Consider the following 20,859-nt stretch of genomic DNA (forward strand, 5'->3'; position numbering starts at 1 on the left):
ACACACACACACACACACACACACACACACACACACACACTCACACTCACACTCACACACACACACACAGATCTGCAGACACTGCACACTGGTGTAATGCAATATAAACTTAAATTGGATTTACTATGTTCTCTCAGTTTCTGGCCTGCAGGCATGTCATAGAGGTTCACTGTTCCTGTCTGCTGTCTCCAAACTTAACATACAAGAGAAGACAAACATCTCCTTCACTTCCTAACTAGCCCCGTGACCCTTCAGTCTTTAACCAGTTTAAATACGTGTGTGCCAGTGTGTTCGTCAATGGAAACATGAAGACTCATTTTACAGTAACACCCTTTAGATATGAGAGCAATCTGGAGTTTGAGGCTTCCTGTAATGGTAATTGTAATAAACAATTACTGTGATACGTGCTTTATTCTCCATGGAGACAGATCAGATGAGGTAAACATGGATTATTAAATTAAGAGCAGCAAATTTATAATCATATTACAGCGGCAAATGCTGCTCACTAAAAAAATCACTACTTACCACCACAGTGCTAGAGAAGAGTTGTAATACTCCATATGTAGATCCTGCAACAATGGAAAACAACCTTTTTAATTAAAATCACTAAATAAATTAATCACTAAACTAAAGAATTTTAGTTTCACAATCAAACGGTTGAGGTAACAAGACCTTGTGATCACAATCAAAGCTGCCTGCCTCATGAAATCAGTGAAAATATCAATAGAGCTGGTGATTTCAATTAACATTATGGGCCATATGTAAGCAGCCCTTTTAATCAGAGACGAGGTGCAGGCGATGTTCTGGTGATTTCAAAGACCTGCTTGTCTAAAAATTACAATCCGCCAGCAATGAAGTCATCTGTTGACTAAAAAAATTAGGAAAAGTACATTGGCGTTGGTCCTTTTGAGAATAGGATATGCAGAATTAAACAAAATTGGACGTTTAAATTTAGAAAAACAAATGCCAATTGTTCCATTAAAATTATTTTGCATTGAATACATTTTGTGCACCCTCAAAAAGCACTATTCGGATCTACAGCTGCAACATTCTTGTGAGAGAATGAGCATTCTCCATCCAGCAAGACCTGAAACATACCAAATATTGATGTGGCAATCTGATTTAATGAATTTTATCAAATGGATGCTTCAGACTCTAAACACTGATTCTAGGTGCATTTGAAACCATTGTAAAATGTTGATAAATGCACACTTATAATGTGATCAAATTGACTTTACTTGCCAGAAGAATTCTTAACTCTGATTATTAATCAGACTATTTATTGAACACTGAGGTCATACATTTTAAAATACATCAGTGAAACATATTTCTGAGTAAAAATGTTGTCCATTTGCATTAAAAACAGTGTTTTCCAGTGTAGGAAACTTTTTCCTCATCGAAGCAGAGACCAGGAGATGTTGGGATATCTTTCATACAGAAGTTACTCTTTATTGAGGACTCGCTGTGCGTCGCTGCAGTCATCCAAGTCTAACTAAGGCAGTGATACATTGTAGTTTATATACATTTAAGGGGCAGTGCTTAGAAATGGAGACAAAGCACCTGGGTGACGACCTTAAACATGCAAATGAAGTATTCAGGTATAGCAACCTGCCCCATTTCACAAGTCCTAATCCAATCAGCATAACTACTCAAAGACTGGGGCAGAGGCAACAAGAGCCATTACAAATAAAAGGTGATAGTCTCAGTAATCTGGTTCATTTGACTAACAATAAGAGAACAGGAACAGACAGGAACCTCTTGCTACAAACTTTGCTTAAGAGAATCATTTGTCTGATGTCGTTTACCTTAAATGCTAAATACAATGTACTTCAGCCTAGTTTTTCATGTGATGCTATGTCAGAACATAGGATCAGCATATTTTAAACAGATTCTTAAATTTGTAATCCAACACCAGTAAAATGTGTCTAATATTCATAGGAGTCTAACAGAGATGGCATGGTGGTGGTTCTTCACCCATTAATAAATATAGTCTTTATAATATAGATCCATAAATATGAGCTTTTTCTCTGGATCACACCAAAAGAAGATACTTTTCATAATAGTTTATAATAGGCGATAGTTTTAATAAAGAGCCAAACATTTTCTAAACGATGTTGTTAATAGTGAAATATGTTATTAATACTCGATCTCAGAGCCACCATGGAATTGAACAACAACAGAGACTGACTTACCTACAATCCCAGCCACTGTAGGACTTGCTCCTAGTGATTTCACATGATGACTCAGCAAAGGGATAATCATACTGACCCCAAAGAGGTCCTGAAAACACACACACAATCACATAAAATCACATAAAATGGATTTACACATCAGCAAAGCAAACACAGTTCAATAAACAGATTTCTAGCTTTTCCCTTTATAACATACTGTATAAGGCTATGATTAGAGTCCAATTACAGTGGATTTACTATGAGATGGTAAGAATATAGAATTAAATGTACTGATTACATGAATCCTGAACTGAAGAACAGACCTATATGAGCATTTTTAACGCTTATATGACATTAAATTGACCTGTATGACATTAAATATAATTTTAATATTATTCTAAAATGCAATTCGCCACTTGATTCTTGATTTAAATAAATAATCAATTAATTAAATCAATTAAAACTCATAGTTACAATTAAGATGTGAAGTTTTCCAAAGAGAAAACATCCTAATCAGGTAAGATATAGCAGATTCCTTGACAGCTGAAAACACACTTTTTTTTTTTAAACTAGTAACATTACAGTGCTTTGTGGAAGTAGTTCAACAACATGCTAAAAAAACTATGAATGAATGAATGAAGATGTCAGCTGTCATTACAGTAATGTCAGTTGGCATAAATTGTCTGAGGGCAACTTAAACAAAAGCCATGCACCACTGAGCTTGTTTGTCTGGATTTTTATATGCAGTCCTGCCAGGGCAAGGACTCGATTGAAGTCACACCATGACCATACCTCAATCCAGTGTCACAGGCACTTTCTATCAAACTAAAACTTTTAATCTAACAAAAACTACCAGTGAATTAAAGCCAGGAAGAATTCAATGTGCCAGAGAGGGAAAGAAGAGGAGAGACAAGTGTGTTCTTTCTCATGGGTGTTGGCAAAATCCACAGACAGGACAAAAGATTTCTACTGATGCAAAAATATAAATTGCCAAGGCATCAACTACATCCTGATTTAAATACGGGAAGCTAAAAATGCTAATGTGATAATATTATGAACATAAAGACCACTAAATGAAGAACATCTGGCCTAAGGTGACACGTGATAGATAAAATATCATTATCAATGAGCCCTTGTAAACTAGACTCCTGTGCTAAAACAGTTTTAGCAAATTCTTCTTATCTAAGTGTTACAAATTACAAATCGATTTCATGTGCCATTGGGAATATAAGAATCAAACGTGCAGAACAGATGTATGTAAACGTACTGACAGCAGCTTGAATTGATGTGTCATTGCGATCAATGCCATACAAAAGACCCTTTCTAAATACAAAATAGCATACTCACCATGAATCCCACCATGTATATGCATCGTATGATCCGCCTTGGTCTCAGTCGTGTGTGGGCAATGGCACATTTAGAGTTATTCATGCTCCCGCATTGACAGAGACTACTGCAGTGACAGTCAATGCGGAAGCGATGGACAGCGTTGCTATGTTGTTCTTCAGGAAACATCATGCGGTTTAGACCATCTGTCCCTTTAAAAGCGGCGCGCCGTGTGTTGTGAGAGTAAGATTCTCCTGGAAATCACTAATATCCCTGGCTGCTTGTGTTTAGTTACTTAAAAAAAGATGCAATTACTTTCGTGCGCACGAATGGGAGGCTTTCCACGTGGTAAAATGATGAGTGGGGGTTTACATAATGTACAGGATCTCCTGTTTATGGTACAGTCCAGTGAAAGCGTCTACTAGCAGACATACGCGCTCTGTTTGATCTGCGAGTGACATGTAGCTGGCATTACCTGGTGGTTTTCTCAAATTAAGCATTTATGATGAAATATTTAATGTGTTAAAATTTCCCCCTTTCTGAAATGATGTGAACATCTTTTAAACAAAACACCTTTTCTTGGGAATAACTGGTAACGTTAGTTTTGTCTTCTGTAGCAAGTTCCTCTAGAAACTAGTGGAGTCATTTAGGTGCAAACATCAGTGAGTAGCAGTGGGTGAGTTGTGTGGTGTTTGTTTCGTGTTCTTAGATGGTTCTTTGGTTTCACTCCAAAACATTACATCTGCATACATATGTTAAATTAAATTCAATTATATAACTGGGTGGGCATATGATAACACCAGTACTTCAAAACAATATAAAATACAACTCACATCTGTTGATCTTATGCAGGCATACCTCATGTATTGTTTTCTTTATTTTGTTTCCTTTTATTTTGCAACTGCTGCTATTGAATGGTTTGTAGGATCGGCATACACAATGATATGGTTTGCTAGAAAAAGAAATGTTGCTGTAGTGCAGAAATGCTTAAACCAGGGTCTGCAGGCCTAAGGTGGCCAGGAACAAAGACTATAGATAGGCCTGTAATGACTTTATTTAGCCCACCATTCCATAGCACAAGAAGCATGTCTACAGAAATGTCTTATTTATATATATATTTTTGAACATTTTTGTTTTATGTTTGAATTGAAATATAAACAAAAAATAATTGAAATTGATTTAACAAAATAAACATTTACATTTATTTAAAAATGCTAAACAAATTAATATATTTTAATGTAATATAGCTATATAATACAGTATGTAGCCTATATAATAGGATACAATGCAACATTTATTTTTAATCAAGATTGGTTTTCAGTTTTGTGTTCCCCTGCTGTAGTGATTATGTATTAATTGAATTTCCAGAGCCTCAAGTAAGAAATCAATGAAGTAATTAAGCAATTTATTCAATGGTTTTACTGTTTTGCTTTTTTATTTATTTATTTTACACATGAACTTTGTTTAAATATAAAAACCTAATCTCTCGTTCTTCCCTTTTGAGGATGGTGAATATTGTGTCTGTCCAATGTGATATATAATATTATACTATTCTAGGCTATAGTTTAATCACATTTTATATTGTATTTCTAGTTTATTGTATTTTGTACCATACAGCTTTATAGGGAATCATTTACTTTGCATACTTCAGCCCCATCTACTGGCAATCTTTCTTATTTGTCAGACTGTACCAATTTGTAGGGTCACTTGAGTGGGTGAGAGGGTGGATGCCATGCCTTTGAGAACTTGCATGACCTCCTATTTATATTTCTCACATAACCTTAAACTGCCGTGATCTACAGACCTCACAGTTTTTGTCTGTGTCTGTGTGTGTGTGTGTGTGTGTGAATCCACATGTTATATTGTCAGGTGAGCTTATGTCATGGTCATTTTAGGGCTAAACTTCTCTTTAGAATTTTGTTTACAAATCCTCTTTGAATATGGAACTGGGGAAGCCAAGATACCCGATCATCCCAGTGCAGCTGATACAGTGATGTTCCCAAGATAGTTTACATAAACACACTCACATGGACCCATCCTCACATCTCGTGTTAAAGGAATGCTTTTGATTATGTATACCAGAACATATAACAGCTTAATTTAAGATAATAAATCTAAATCAACAGTAAAGTAGCATTAACTTTGTCTTTCTCTGCAGATGAAAAGGACTGTTGTTTCTCAATAACAGGATAAAGTGCAGAGATAAATTTAGCAGCACAAGGAACTAAAACCACCTCTGCTCTGCTGTGCAGAAACACCACAGACAGTCATTACTACACCACAGAAGACTTCCAGCACTTGCAGTCATCAATGGACATCTGTTGTAATTATTTGTAATTTTAGCTTGTGTAATTTTTCTCCTGTATCTCTAATCCCTAAATATCCCTCCACACTCAAACCCAGCTCAATGCAAGGGTGGCCTCTCAGGAAAAGCCCAGTTTCATAGCCTTATGTCCACTTCAGTGGCTCTGGCCTTCATTCACAGCACAGTGATAATTTGTCAGAGGTTTATCTGCTCTGTGCAAAATGCCCCACTTGACATATAATGAGTGTGTATTTTCTGTTTTCCAGGTATTGACAGTTTCAATCAAAGTTTGGGGTCAGTGAGATGTGATTTGTATTTATTTATTTATTGGTATGTTTTTAAAAGAAGTCTCTAAAGCTTTCTGAGGCTGCATTTATTTAATCAAAAATACAGTTAAAACAGTAATATTGTGAAATATTATTGCAATTAAAATGTTTTCTGTTTTAGTATATTTAAAAATTTTATTTATTCCTGTGATTTATTCCTGATTTTTAGCAGACAGATGATCCTTTTAATATGTTGACTTTCTGCTTAAGAAACAATCATTATTAATATTATTATCAATGTTGAAAACAGCCTCTTAATATTTTTTTGTGGAAACTGATACTTTTTCAGCATTCTTTCAAAGGAGCACCATTTATATGAAATATAAATCTTTTGAAACATAAATGTCTTTTACTTTTGAAAGACAAATGTGACCCTGGACCACAAAACCAGTCTTAAGTCGCAATAGCCAACAATATATTGTAGGGGTCAAAATTATCAAAATTTATGCCAAAAAACATTAGGATATTAAGTAAAGATCATGTTCCATGAAGATATTTAATAAATGTCCTCCTGTAAATATATCAAAACTTAATTTTTGATTAGTAATATGCATTGCTAAGAACTTCATTTGGACAACTTTAAAGGCGATTTTCTCAATATTTTCATTTTTTTTGCACCCTCAGATTCTAGATTTTCAAATAGTTGTATCTTGGCCAAATATTGTCCTATCATAACAAACCATACATCAATGGCTTTGAGATGATGTATAAATTCAATAAATTAAAATGGACCCTTATGACTGGTTTTGTGGTCCCAGGTAACAAATGAATGCATCCTTGCTGAATAAAACTATTAATTCCTTACTAACTCCAAATTTTTGAGTTGTGCATATAAATGTATATCCATATGTTATGTCTAAATGGATGTAAATGTATTAACCTTGGTTCATCTTCAGTGTTCACTTCTCAGTTGGTGGTGGGATTTGTGACAGATACTGGGAATGCTGGGCTCTAGTGTCTTCATTTTCATTCCTCTCTCAGCCGATTGTCCTGTGGGGGGATATTTTGGTCCACTCGTCTCCCTCCTGAAATCTCATTCTTAAACCACTCCTCTGACAGGCAGCAGGCACCTTCACTCAACTGACCAAAATAGCCCAATGGGCTGCTCTTCGCTAGTGTGCTGTCATGAAGCCCACTCCCCACCCAATGCCAGGTCCTGCGCTGGCTAAGGGACGAGGACACTGACACACACACACATAGACACCAGAACTCAGAAGAGTAGAACAGCCACTTGTGTTCACACACTATACACCTTGCTGAGCATAACTGGACGAAGAGACTATATTTCACACAGACTGTGAGAAAGGAGTTACGTAATTTCAGTGCCTACTTCATGTGGGAAGGAGGAGACACTGTCTAACAAGAAGTAAACAGCTGAGAAAGTTGCACTCTTAAGATTGTCATCATGAAGTTACATGTGGCACTATTTTTTGCTGGGCTCTTTGGTGCCTTGGCAACTCTGTTCATTCTCTTGTCTTTTGGCACGGACTATTGGCTCTTGGCATCAGAGACCTGCAATTCACATTCAAATGGTCCGGTTACTTTGCAGGTGGGTGGAAGTGTTGTTTGTTTCAATTCCTTTAGGGCAAAGAGAAAAGTGGACAAGAGTTTTATAGATATATACTGTACTAGTTCAGGTGAATTGTCAGAAGATTATGGATGGTCTGTTTATTAATATGAAACAAGTCTCTTCAGACTTGTATGTTTTGGATTTTAGTGTATATGTTTTTTATTGAAACTAAACTGAACTAGATTTCTACTCTATGATCCTTACTGAAGCAAGCAGTCATGGGCATATACATGGGTTTATAAGCAGTGACTGTCATGTGTCATCCTCAAACGTCACTATTTACAGTCTCTCAGTTGCTTGAGTGTAGACTATCACATGCTGTAGTGTGATACCACGCTTAATACTAAATAACCAAACTGGAATCTCAGTGCAGTTTCTATTCATAGGAGTCATACATGAATTAGATTTCCCTCATAAAGGTTTGGGAGGGAAAAGTGAGTTCTTACTGACATGTGCACAACCTGAGCTCTGTTTTACAAGGCCGAAATGTATGATTTTTAGAAAAATATATGGATCAAAGGTTTACCCCTAAATCTGTGTGTCATAGGGGCATTAGCAGTATAAATGAGATTGTACTGGCATGAACTGTGGCTAACAATTCGTCAAAATATAAAATAGTTTTGACAAATTGCCATGAACGTGTGTTGTACTCATGAGCTTGGAGGCTGAAAGACGGATGTTTACAGGAAAGCTTGATGTTGAACTTTTTTCATGTATCACAGTAATCCTGTATCTTTTGATTGTGGTGCTTAAATGTAAATATAAATTTGCATTTTTCTTTTCAATGCTCACTTGTTATTCGTCTAGTGCATGCTTCTCTTGAAGATTCCTGCTATTAGCTGTGTTTTGGAACATGATAGCTGGTTTCTAGATGGCAGGGCTCATCATTAGTTGGCCATTAGCTGGTCTAAGATCATTCAAGCTATTTTTGAAGCATTGCCACTGGTCAACAGGCTAACAACAGGCTTACCAGTTTAAGTTGGATTTTCGAGCAGGGCTGAGTCAAGTGACTCAAAGCACTTCTGCATTCCATAATATAATGTTCTTGACTTGCTTTTTGTAAACTGCATCTAAACACATAAAGAGCATGTGTCCATCCATGTTCTCTAGTTGTTTTCAAATTTGTAAAATCACTGGCTTCACAGCAGACGTTTGTTGCTCTCTGACCTCTGCTCTCTGCTCCTTCACAGCAAGGTGATGTCATGGTCAACCAAGTTAACGAAGACCAGAACATTACCTTTCATCACGAGGGCTTCTTTTGGCACTGTAGCTTTAATGAAATCACGAATGATGACGATCTGTGGAAGTTCTGGTTTGGTAAGAGACTGTTACATTTGCTTTGGTGCAACAATCATTCAGAGATTATGTGGTTTTCCACAGACCAAAACTATTTCACAGCATTACAAGGTTAGTGTTAATTTATACATATATTAAATATATTTTAACATTTGTATAAGTGTGAGTTAATAATGGACAATGAACGCTGTAAAAATGGTTGTTCGTTGATACCTAATCATGAACTAATTTTAAACATTCCATTTTTTCATATTACAAAGTGTGAAGTGCTCAGTCGTGCTCACTGAATGTGGCATTTGGCCCACTTGTGAGGCTCCGGGTGAGACTGTGCCACAAATATCAAAGGGGTCTGACCTGTTGCCCTACAGAAGGTTCAAAGAGAAGGAATAAGTGTTCAGATAACCTTGGTGTAGCAAACAACTTGAATATGCAACACTTCTTTGTAATCTTAATTGAAACAATGATTTAGCTCACACACTAATACATGGCAATTCTCCTTGTTCTTCTCTTAGAAAATCAGCCACATGCAAGGGAATGCAAACCTGCATATCTTCTCCCCTTTCCGTTCCCTGACCAGATCTACAACACTACCAGCTATCAGACTGCCATAAGTAAGTTTATTTATTTATTTAACAGGTCAAGGTTGTTTATGCCCCTAATGCCAAATTCCAATGCCAATATCTTTCAACTTCTCTTGACTGCTCTCTTTTTCTGTTTATTCATATGGAAATATTTTTAATGAAGTGATCCCACTTTCTCAACTCCCCCACCGAAAATCAAGATGCAGTTCAATTCAAACCTTTTTTCCCCCCACAAATATTAAGTTACAGAAGTAAAATGGGTTGCAGTGCCACTGCATAGTGTATAGTGTAACTGAATTGGCTACTGTACTGAACCGTTTTCCCTTTGGTTTGTGTTAATGAAAAACATGATCTTTTAGTCTACAGAGGTTTCTGGAGCGTCTCTATGTTGCTGGGTGTGGCCGCTGTGGTGGCCGGCGGTTTCATTATTATTTGCGCAGCTCCATTCGCCAGTCATCACCTTTATAAAGCAGGAGGTGGACTCTACCTCATTTCTGGTAAGTTAAGGATTACATGAAGAGGTATGGTTTATCTCATGTGTAACATATCACAAGCATCTAATTTATTTTTTACCCTTTATCTCTCTCTTTCATGTTGCTTTTCATTTCTCCAACTCTCAATGCTGTCTCTTTTCTCCAGGTTTCTTCCTTCTAGTTGTCACTGTGATGTATGTTTTCTGGTTAGATGTTTTGGATGTTATAAGCTCGTATAAGGAATATCAGAAGTTGAATAAGTGCCCTGATTTTGAGCTCAGTATGACTTATGGCCTCTCTTTCATGTTTGCTCCTGTGGGCGTGTTCTTCTGTCTTCTGTCTGGTCTTCTCTTCCTAGTGATTGGCCGTACAGTCAAACATCATTATAACTGAACCTCATGAATGGTTTCAAAACAGTGCTCAAAATGCATTAAAGGGATTGTTCACTCCAAAATGAAACTTTTGTCATTGATTACTCACTCTCATGTCATTGAACACAAAATAAGATATTTTGAAGAATGTTTGTAACCAAACAGTTGACAGTAGCCACAGTATTTTTCCATACTATGAATGTCAATGGCTGCTGTCCATTTGGTTACCAAAATTAGTCAAAATATGTTTTCATTTTTGGGTGAACTATCCTTTTAATGATCTGCAACTAAAGTCTGAGGATGCGCTGACTTTATGACAAGGTGGGGTGTTATTTTTAATTTTTAATTTTGCAAATATGACTTCAGTATTTGGCCATCATGTGTGCTGTGAGCAGTACTTTAAACATTGATCATGGATGGTTTGGGAACACTTCATGTATGTGTGAGTGTTTCTGTGAGTATAGTATTGCACAAAGCATTAAATAATGCTTAATATGTCTATTAGGAACCTTTGCATTTTTATATTACTCGGATAAATTAACACAACATATTGGTAGACTCTTTTTGACTGCTTAAACCTTCTCAAGTATAAATGTACACATTTTTTGAGTTTGTTCCACCTTACGTTTCGATTAATAATTTATTGGTGATTTCTAGAGTGTTTTCCCCCCTCAGACTTTGAAAAAATCTAGACAGACTTTGTAGCATTGTAAAAATACCCAGCTGACTTTAAAGCTTTATCTTTTACTTGCACAGCTTGTTCACACACCACAGCACATATATATTTGCTTTGTAAATAATATTATATATTGCTATCAAGTACAACTGATATGTACTGTGATATTTCAAAAGATTCATTAAACCTTTAATAAAAAAAAAAATTCTGTATATTTTATATTGGGATGTTGGCTATTGATTGGATTTTTGAGATGTGGGTGTTGAACCCAAAAATGAATGCAAGCATGCTGTCAATTGTGGAAGGCAAGATCGAGTTTTGATAAAAAAAAATGAAACGCATAATAAATGTTGTTCACGATAAGATCAATAACATGCATTTAAAAAAATGGATGCGTTTCATACCAACTTTAATATCTTAAAATGAATAAATAATGTCAGCCCTTATTTAGTCCCAGCAAACATTTCAGTTTGGGAAACCACATTTTTGGAGAAACAAATAAGAATGTTGTAAGAAAGTTCTCTGTTTTTTTTCCAGCTAAAAGCTAACCTTCCCAAAATGTTGCATGGATATATATGAAGAGTTAATTTGCAAAAACAGATAACTCTTTGAATAAAATGTTCAAAGATCATGTTTTTTTTCATCCTGCATTCCAATTAATATAAATCAAACTGCAGTTGGGTTGTTTTGATTAAATAATAATAACAAAAAAATACAGCTAACTAACACATTAAAACATAAAAATATTTGGCCATCATGTGTGCTGTGAGCAGTACTTTAAACATTGATCATGGATGGTTTGGGAACACTTCATGTATGTGTGAGTGTTTCTGTGAGTATAGTATTGCACAAAGCATTAAATAATGCTTAATATGTCTATTAGGAACCTTTGCATTTTTATATTACTCGGATAAATTAACAAAACATATTGGTAGACTCTTTTTGACTGCTTAAACCTTCTCAAGTATAAATGTACACATTTTTTGAGTTTGTTCCACCTTACGTTTCGATTAATAATTTATTGGTGATTTCTAGAGTGTTTTCCCCCCTCAGGCTTTGAAAAAATCTAGACAGACTTTGTAGCATTGTAAAAATACCCAGCTGACTTTAAAGCTTTATCTTTTACTTGCACAGCTTGTTCACACACCACAGCACATATATATTTGCTTTGTAAATAATATTATATATTGCTATCAAGTACAACTGATATGTACTGTGATATTTCAAAAGATTCATTAAACCTTTAATAAAAAAAAAAATTCTGTATATTTTATATTGGGATGTTGGCTATTGATTGGATTTTTGAGATGTGGGTGTTGAACCCAAAAATGAATGCAAGCATGCTGTCAATTGTGGAAGGCAAGATCGAGTTTTGATAAAAAAAAATGAAACGCATAATAAATGTTGTTCACGATAAGATCAATAACATGCATTTAAAAAAATGGATGCGTTTCATACCAACTTTAATATCTTAAAATGAATAAATAATGTCAGCCCTTATTTAGTCCCAGCAAACATTTCAGTTTGGGAAACCACATTTTTGGAGAAACAAATAAGAATGTTGTAAGAAAGTTCTCTGTTTTTTTTCCAGCTAAAAGCTAACCTTCCCAAAATGTTGCATGGATATATATGAAGAGTTAATTTGCAAAAACAGATAACTCTTTGAATAAAATGTTCAAAGATCATGTTTTTTTTCATCCTGCATTCCAATTAATATAAATCAAACTGCAGTTGGGTTGTTTTGATTAAATAATAATAACAAAAAAATACAGCTAACTAACACATTAAAACATAAAAAATATAACACAATAAAAACATGATTTATGAAAATGAATAAAAACAGAGTTATCTGTTAACATTTATATATATATACATTTTTAAAGATTTTTTCCTATGATAAAAAAATAAAAATAGGCCAAATGTGAATGCAGTTTTAAGACTGAATATGAGGCAATATTACATTTTCTCATCAGAGACAGCCTGGAGATGAGACATTGACAGGTGTGTCTACATAACAGCAGAATCGCTGGGAGCTATGACTCATCTATAAGGCAGGTGACAGCTGTGCGTATGCGCTCTCACTATACGTAGGACTGTTTGAGGCAATGTTGCAAACATTAAACTTAAGCATGCATATCAGTCAGTGTATGTCTATAGTACTGCATGCTTTCTTGCTATATGAGACTTCCAAACTGTTTGCAGCAGAACACACTGAGAGTTTAAGTGTCTATTTCTGCATGTTTGTATATGTATTACTGTCAGTCTTTAGTATGTCTGTGTCTGTATTAGGTTTCTCTCGGGCCAGCTGTAGGCCTCCTGCAATGCTGGACAGTTTGCTATTTAAAGGTCTTGGATCATATTGCACATGAGAACCGAACTGTGCGTGCTCATGCTGTTCTATGGACACAGTAGATCTGAACTGAGGTAATGTGTACAGATGAAAATGATTTAGTGTTACTCGGATAAACCAGTTTTACCATTGTTTCCTGAAAAAGGCTGCAGTTATGCTGTGATAAGCCAATTTTCACTTCATGACCTGTGAGATTGACCATTAATAGCCCTTTAAAACATGCAATTCTTGTATTTGACACTGTAGGCATTTGTGAAAATCACTTTACAACTAAATACGTTTATCCTTTTTTTTTTTAAAAAAGTGTTTATAAATAAATATTGAATATTTGTGGTCCTACATTTCAGCCACTAGAGGTCACTGGTACATGAGAAATCAATGCATAATCAGCACACTAAACAATAAGGAGTATAAGTTAGAACTTAGACAATAATATGCAGTATAAATTAGAACTTAATGTATGTTGGCACATGAGATATATAGATAAAAATAACATTATGAACTAACAGTTTTTTTCCTTTTTATTGGTAGGGTGTTATGTTGGTCATATTTTACTAGAAGGTCCTATAAGTTGGGCCATGCATTTACTAACAATGAACTATACAGCTGTTACAGTATTTATAAGTCTTTGTTAACATTTGTTAAAAATACAACTGTTTATTGTTAGTTAGCATGTCAGCTCAGGTTCATTAAATAATATTAACAGATACAACTTTTGATTTTAATTATGTATTGGTAAATGTTGAAATTAGCATTAACTAAGATTAATAAATACTTTATTATTAATAAAAAATGCTTAATACAAGTTTTAAAAAATATATATACATACTGTTATTTCATGTTAACTTTTACCTACACTCTAAAAAATGCTGGATTGTTTCAACCCAACTTTGGGCAAAATATGAATTTTTGGGTTAAAGATTAAATTAAAAAATTTAACCCAACAGGTGGGTTAGTCCATATTTGACCCAAAGTTGGGTTGAAACAACCCAGCATTTTTTAGAGTGTAATGTCAACAAATGTAACCTTATTGTAAAGTGTTACCAAAATCTCTTTCAGGGCTGATGCTAAAATTCGTAGGGCTTGTAAATTCATAAAATTAGGCTTCTACGCTTTAATGTTTTCATGGCACAGTCTTTTATTATTGTTATAACAACTTCTGTTTCTATTTAACTTGTGACAGTCATTTCTGTTCATCGTTTTTATTTGTTTTTGGTAATTAAAATTTAAAGTGAAACAAACTCATTACTGCAGGTTGTGACTTTGACACTACTGTGATTTAACGGAACTTTAAAAAAATTGAGGCAGCAATTATTTTATTTGATTTATTACAAAGACTCAGCTTTATCATAATACAACAATTGAAAGCATATCTTCTTACATTTTTTCCCTTGGTACCAGGTCACTTCTGATATGCGTTTGGAGCTAATGAATTCATTTACTTATATGCTTCAGGATTTTTATACCTGAAAACTGTCTACTATGAAATATTCACCTCCACAAAAAATCATCTTACTCGTGTACTTTGATTGTAGCTTCTAATTGAAACATATCAGACTTGTCTGTAATTGTGAGATATGGGACTGATGCTCCAGGTAGCTCACAAGTTTTCAGCATACTCTCTGTGGGATGTGACACAGATGTGTGAATTAATTCCGAATGTGTTGAAAGAGAAAATAACTCATAGATGTTTTGTGCTCTGCGGACTCCGCTACTCAGTATATCGCCCAGACTGCAATATACTGTACAGTAATGTGCATGACACTTTGGTGTTTCAGAGCAGCTTTTCGAAAGATTTCAATAGGTTTTTCTAGCCACACATGCTGTGAGTGAATATGTGACGGGGGTGAAAATCAATCAGTCAGAGAATACATAAAAAGCCATGGAAATATGAACTGAAAATCAAATCAACAGGAAATATCTGAAGAGAATATTGACAGGGACACTGGCTTTCTTGTGATGCAGTGTCAAAAAATGCATGTTTGCGCTCTGTTGCGAATGTCGTTAGTTCCTTGGTCCCTGGTGATTGTTGTGCGGTTCCACATGATTAGACCAGATAATTGTGTGTTGATAATAAGCATGTTCACAGCACTGCACAAAACGCCGTGTTCCACAACAAGACTCTCATGTGGGCTGCCAGGTCAGTCGGGGGCTGTAGAATATGTATGGTGCATGACCAGAGGTTAGACTGAGAGACAGTGACCTACAGCTTCAGTGCATCAACACCTTTTTAGTACACGGCAAGAATCAATGCATTCATGAACCAAAAAATACCCAATTGGGCATGTACTTAAATAGGACAATACAATAACAGGACAAACCTGGGAGTATAGTTACTTATTTTATTTCAGTGTTTAGAATTATAATTTTTTTTAAATAGATACCAGTTTAAAAGTTGACTAAATAAATGACAAATACATTTGAAAAATTCAAAATAGCATCAAAATATAAAATTTACAGCATCAAAACAAACAATCTGGCAACAATGTTCAATAAAATATACAGTGCTCTAACTAACCACATTTCTAAAATTCACAGGGGACATAACTTCTTTTTAAAATTTTCATGGCACAGCATTTCCATCACTTTTTTCTGGTTTAAAAAAATTTGTGACAATTATTCTACTCATTTAATGCCTTTTTAGTAATTAAATAAAGTGGTCTCAAAAAGTGCAATGATCTCATCACTGCACTTTGTAACATTGCCACAATTTGAAGAAATTAAACTTTTAAGTGTTAGTGTATTAATTTATTTACTGACAGTCATATTTTTAATATGTAGACCAATGGTTCTCAACTGGGGGCCTCAGCAAATTTCCAAGGACACCACAAAATGACTTGGATGCACACACAAGTAATTTATTTTAAATGCTAAAAACTTGAAATCTGGATGTAAACCGGAATCATATTTCTTTCTCCTTTAAATAATTTTTTTTGATTGAAAAAAAAAATCTGTATCTTAGCCAATACGGGTGGGCCTTCAAAATACTGTGTTGGACAATGGGGGCCAAAAAGTCTGATAACCAGTAATGCAGATTGAACGCTTATGTGAATGTTTTATATCAAATTAAATTAGAGAACCTGCTGATTCAGATGATACCTGTTATTTAATATCATTGATATTGATCACAAATCAAATTATAAACCAGACGTGACATTTTATTTTCTTGCCTCATAATTGATTTTTGTCCTGTGAATCTGATAAGCGTCCTGGTTCTTCATATTTGGATACAGATGTTGGCTGTGTGTTAATCTGTTGTAATCCACTCTTGAAGGTGAAATGCTTGAAAGTTTAAGTGCAGTTTTTGTCTCTCCTGAGCACCGTACCTCTAATTGAACTCTTTCACATATTCCACTGCAGAAAGGCTAAGATTATACAAGCTACAACAAAAATCCTCTGCATCTTGTGTTGTGACTCATATACGCCTTTTTCTCCAAGTTTTCCTAAAGCCCTATTTATATGTAGTTTTGTAATCCCTTTTGACGTTTTAGTTAGATTTTGTTCATTTTGCCCCCCAGAATCTTGCTAGTATTTGAATTGCATGAAACAAAATGGCAAGTCTTATTAAAGCCTGCTCTTTGTTTAGAAATTGTTTTACATAATTTCAGAAACGGCTTGGAAATAATGAATAAACAAAGGGTTATGTTAATGCACGTATTAATGCAGGGCACGAGCATATAATTAAGAGCCATGATTCAAAATCAACTGCGCTGGTGTGGGTAGGAAGCCACAAAGAATTACTGGAGAAACAAAAATAAAAGACTCAAGTTTGCGTGACCTGTGGGGTCAATGACATTCATAAACTGGAAGAGCATAACCTAGTGCCGTATACCATATGATCTCCCATGTCTTAGGCCTCTCACTGTTCAGCGTTTCTCACTGTTAGTCTTAAATTATTTTTGAACCCTCACACCATGAGATAGTTGTTAAGTTTTGGTATGGGGTATAATTAAGGGATCTACAATATGGTCATGCAGAATAAGGCATTAATGTGCTTTATAAGTGCTAATAAACAGCCAGTATGCTTATAAAAATAAATGCATGCTAATCAGCAACTAGTTAATAGTGAGCATTAGTCCTACAAATAAGATATCATAATCTCAAGTTAAAAATAAAAAAAATGTTTTCGTTGTCTTAAATGTATAGTTTATGCAAAAATTACAGTTCTCTTATCATTTACTCACATCATGTCATTCCTAAACCATATAACTTTCTGTGATGGAAAAGCTGAATTTTCAGCTGCCATTACTTCAAACTTCAGTGTCACATGATCTTTTAGAAATCATTGTAATATTTTTTTCCGGGTTCTTTGATGAATAGAAAGTTCAGAAGAAAAGCATTTATTTGAAATAAAAAATCTTTTGTAACATTATGTATTTTAATGACACTTTTGATCAATTTAATGCTTCCCTGCCAAATAAAAAGTGTAAATTAAAAAAAAAAAAAATTTTGTGACCAAACTTTTGAATAGTAGCATTACGTCTTCTAAAACCATACGATAGCTCTCTGTAAGGCATTTTTGATGTCATTACAGATTTGATGTTTATGACATCGATGACTAATCATCATAATTATGTATATTATGGCTTTAGAAGGTTTGAAATATGGTGCTTTTATAGTGTTTTTTAAATCATTTTGAAGCCTGACAGCCAGAATTCCCATTCACTTAATTATATGGTAAAGAGCGACCAGCACACACATCAGAATTTCTCAGTTTATGTTCTACGGCGAACCCCCCCCGGACATACAGATTTGAAACAATATGTGGAAAATGAGTAAATGACGATGAAGTGTTGTTCCATCATTTCTGTACCTAGTATATCTGCGGTTAGGGAAACACCTCTGCTTAGTAAAGTGGCACTCAGGCCTATTTGAATATTACACATGTGAAGTGACAATAAAAGGGCAGGTAATGTCTCATCTCATAACCCAGTTCCAGCTGCCCATATCATCCCATTGGCTCCATGGCACACAAAGGGTTATTGAGGACTGTTGCTCCGCCGCGCTGGGCTTTTGATTTTAATTGCGCTTGCACTCATCTGCTCCTCTTCACTCAAAGGCTCAAATGCCCCGTTTGAAATCTAGTGCATGAGAGATGCCGTTTTCTTTTTTCTTCTTTTTTTGAATGCCCCCTCCTCTCCTCTCCTCCCCCTTCCCTCTTCTTAAAGCTTGCGATACATTAAAAGGTGTAATCCAACTGAAATGGAAATTACGCTTCTTGAAAACAAATGATGAGAGGACGATAGAGGGGCCAGCGCTGTGCTCCATCACTGAGACCGTGAGGAGGCTCGTCAGAGGCGGGCCCCTCTCTTACAGCCCCCGATTGTGCTGGGCTTCTTATAGTGGCTAATGTTGGAGCTGCTAGGCAGGTTGATTACAAGGTTACGGTAAACAATCCTTTTCAGCTGCACCAAGCAAAATTACATGTTGTGTTTATGTGTGTGTGTGTAGTTTTTCTTCTTCTCCATTTTGCCATGATGTGGAGTGTCAGGTGGTTGGTTGTGGAGTAGGGGCACGGGCTTCTGAATAATTACTTGCAATCAAGTGGTTCAGAAGCGCTACAGAAACCTTGTTTATCTGCACACCGAGCTTCTCGTGAAGCATTGTGTGTTAGACGTGTAACACGCTCTAGTCTTGTGACTCGTGTTTGCGGAAGAGTCAAGGAGCTTGTGGTGCTCCAGTTTCAATAGTTGTTTTCTACCTTTGTAAGAAGTACTGAGGTTGTGGCATGGTACACTGACGATGATAGCATATACTGAACGATTGCTGTGTTTGTATACTGTAGGGTCTGGAAACTATAGTATGAAACTAGATGGCAAATCTGGGATCCAATTTAAACCTGGAACGTTTAGAAAAAAACTAACCCCCTAAAATAAATAATAAACATTATAATGAAATGAAATGATCGTCATGTTGAGTGCTGCTGTCATCAAAATAAATAATATAATAATATAATATAATATAAATAAAAAATAAGATTAAATTTTTTTTATTTAACTTATCCATCAAAATGTTACCGAAGTGTTGCCAATATAATTTAATAAAAAATATAAAATGGCTACAAGGTATTTCAAGGAAAATCAATACCATAGTGCAGTAGCACACTGGTTCATGTTTATAAAAACATGGTACTGTCATGGTGCCATGTAAAAAATAAAAAAAAAGTTTGTCATTTTTACTAAATAAATAAATAAAATAAAATAAATAAAATTAAAATGCGGCAGTAAACACCTGTTGGTTAAGTGTAAGTTACATATACAGTGAAATTGTAATCTCTTTAAAATCTCTATTTTACAGTAACATTCAAATTTATGGTTTTGCAAATAAAAACTAAGAATTACTGGTGGATTTATGGTGAAAAGTGCTGTTTTTTAAAGAACAATTCCAGAAATTTCCATTCCCTGCATGACACATCACATTTGTTTATATTTTATTTAAATAGTTGTTATGTTTCTTACTGTCATTGGTAATGTCTGAGTATTAGTCATGTTTTATTCTGATTCACAATTCTAACAATCTTTATTATTATGGTGGTTATCAGTATTTTAAGGTAAAAGCATATTTCGGTACTTCAAGCTTAAATTATACCAGAAGTTATAAAATATACAGGCATTAACATGCCATATGCCATATGCAGAATTTTTTTTAACTGTACTGTGTATATATATGTACAGTATATATACACACACACACACACACACACACATATACTGTATATATATATATATACTGTATATATTCCTCTTCGCGTCGTACCTAACAACGCCCTTCAGTCGTGATTAATTCAAGATACAACACGGCAGGGGCATAGCCATCATTTCAGAAGTGAGGGGGACAGAAATGTTTTATATATTAAAAAAATTTATAAATTATACACACACACACACACACACACATGTATAAAACATTACAATATAACGTTTCTGTAATCTATATAACCTACCAGTCAAAAGTTTTTGAACAGTAAGATTTTTAATGTTTTATAAAGAAGTCTCTTCTCACCAAGCCAGCATTTATTTGATCCAAAGTACAGCAAAAGCAGTAATGTTGTGAAATATTTTTACTATTTAAAATAACTGCTTTCTATTTGAATATATTTTAAATGATTTATTATGCTGATTTGCTGCTCAAGAAACCTTTTTTAATTATTATTATTATTAATGTTTTTGAGCAGCAAATCAGAAAATCAGAATGATTTCTGAAGGATAGTGTGACTGGAGTAATGATGCAAAAAATTTAGCTTTGAAATCACTATAAATTACATTTTAAAATATATTCAAATAGAAAATAGTTATTTGAAATAGGCTAGTAAAAATATTTCAAAATTTTACTGTTTTGCTGTACTTTGGATCAAATAAATGCAGGCTTGGTGAACAGAAGAGACTTCTTTAAAAAACATTAAAAATCTTACTGT

General features: G+C 34.7%; 2 protein-coding genes across 3 annotated transcripts in view; one reads left to right on the forward strand and one right to left on the reverse strand.

The window, feature by feature from the left end:
- Nucleotides 1–3,763, reverse strand: part of LOC107602885 (major facilitator superfamily domain-containing protein 9-like) — a 9,535-nt gene extending 5,772 nt beyond the window's left edge. For both annotated transcript variants that reach the window (XM_016295495.1, XM_016295494.1), the window contains exons 1-3: nucleotides 3,519–3,763; nucleotides 2,193–2,280; nucleotides 526–569 (exon numbers count right to left, since the gene is read on the reverse strand). In XM_016295495.1, the coding sequence (XP_016150981.1) occupies nucleotides 526–569; nucleotides 2,193–2,280; nucleotides 3,519–3,689 (303 nt within the window). In that variant the 5' untranslated portion in view covers nucleotides 3,690–3,763. The remainder of the gene's footprint in view (nucleotides 1–525; nucleotides 570–2,192; nucleotides 2,281–3,518) is intronic.
- Nucleotides 3,764–5,802: 2,039 nt separating this feature from the next.
- Nucleotides 5,803–10,522, forward strand: LOC107602887 (transmembrane protein 182-like). The gene is made up of 6 exons (XM_016295496.1): nucleotides 5,803–5,820; nucleotides 7,110–7,677; nucleotides 8,889–9,015; nucleotides 9,507–9,605; nucleotides 9,935–10,072; nucleotides 10,215–10,522. Exons 2-6 carry the CDS (start codon nucleotides 7,534–7,536, stop codon nucleotides 10,439–10,441), a joined length of 735 nt encoding a protein of 244 aa, XP_016150982.1. The 5' UTR covers nucleotides 5,803–5,820; nucleotides 7,110–7,533; the 3' UTR covers nucleotides 10,442–10,522.
- The last annotated feature ends 10,337 nt before the right edge of the window (nucleotides 10,523–20,859 follow it).

The sequence above is a fragment of the Sinocyclocheilus grahami genome, unplaced genomic scaffold (genome assembly GCF_001515645.1).
Source record: "Sinocyclocheilus grahami isolate Dianchi unplaced genomic scaffold, SAMN03320097.WGS_v1.1 scaffold337.1, whole genome shotgun sequence".
Classification (NCBI taxonomy): domain Eukaryota; kingdom Metazoa; phylum Chordata; class Actinopteri; order Cypriniformes; family Cyprinidae; genus Sinocyclocheilus; species Sinocyclocheilus grahami.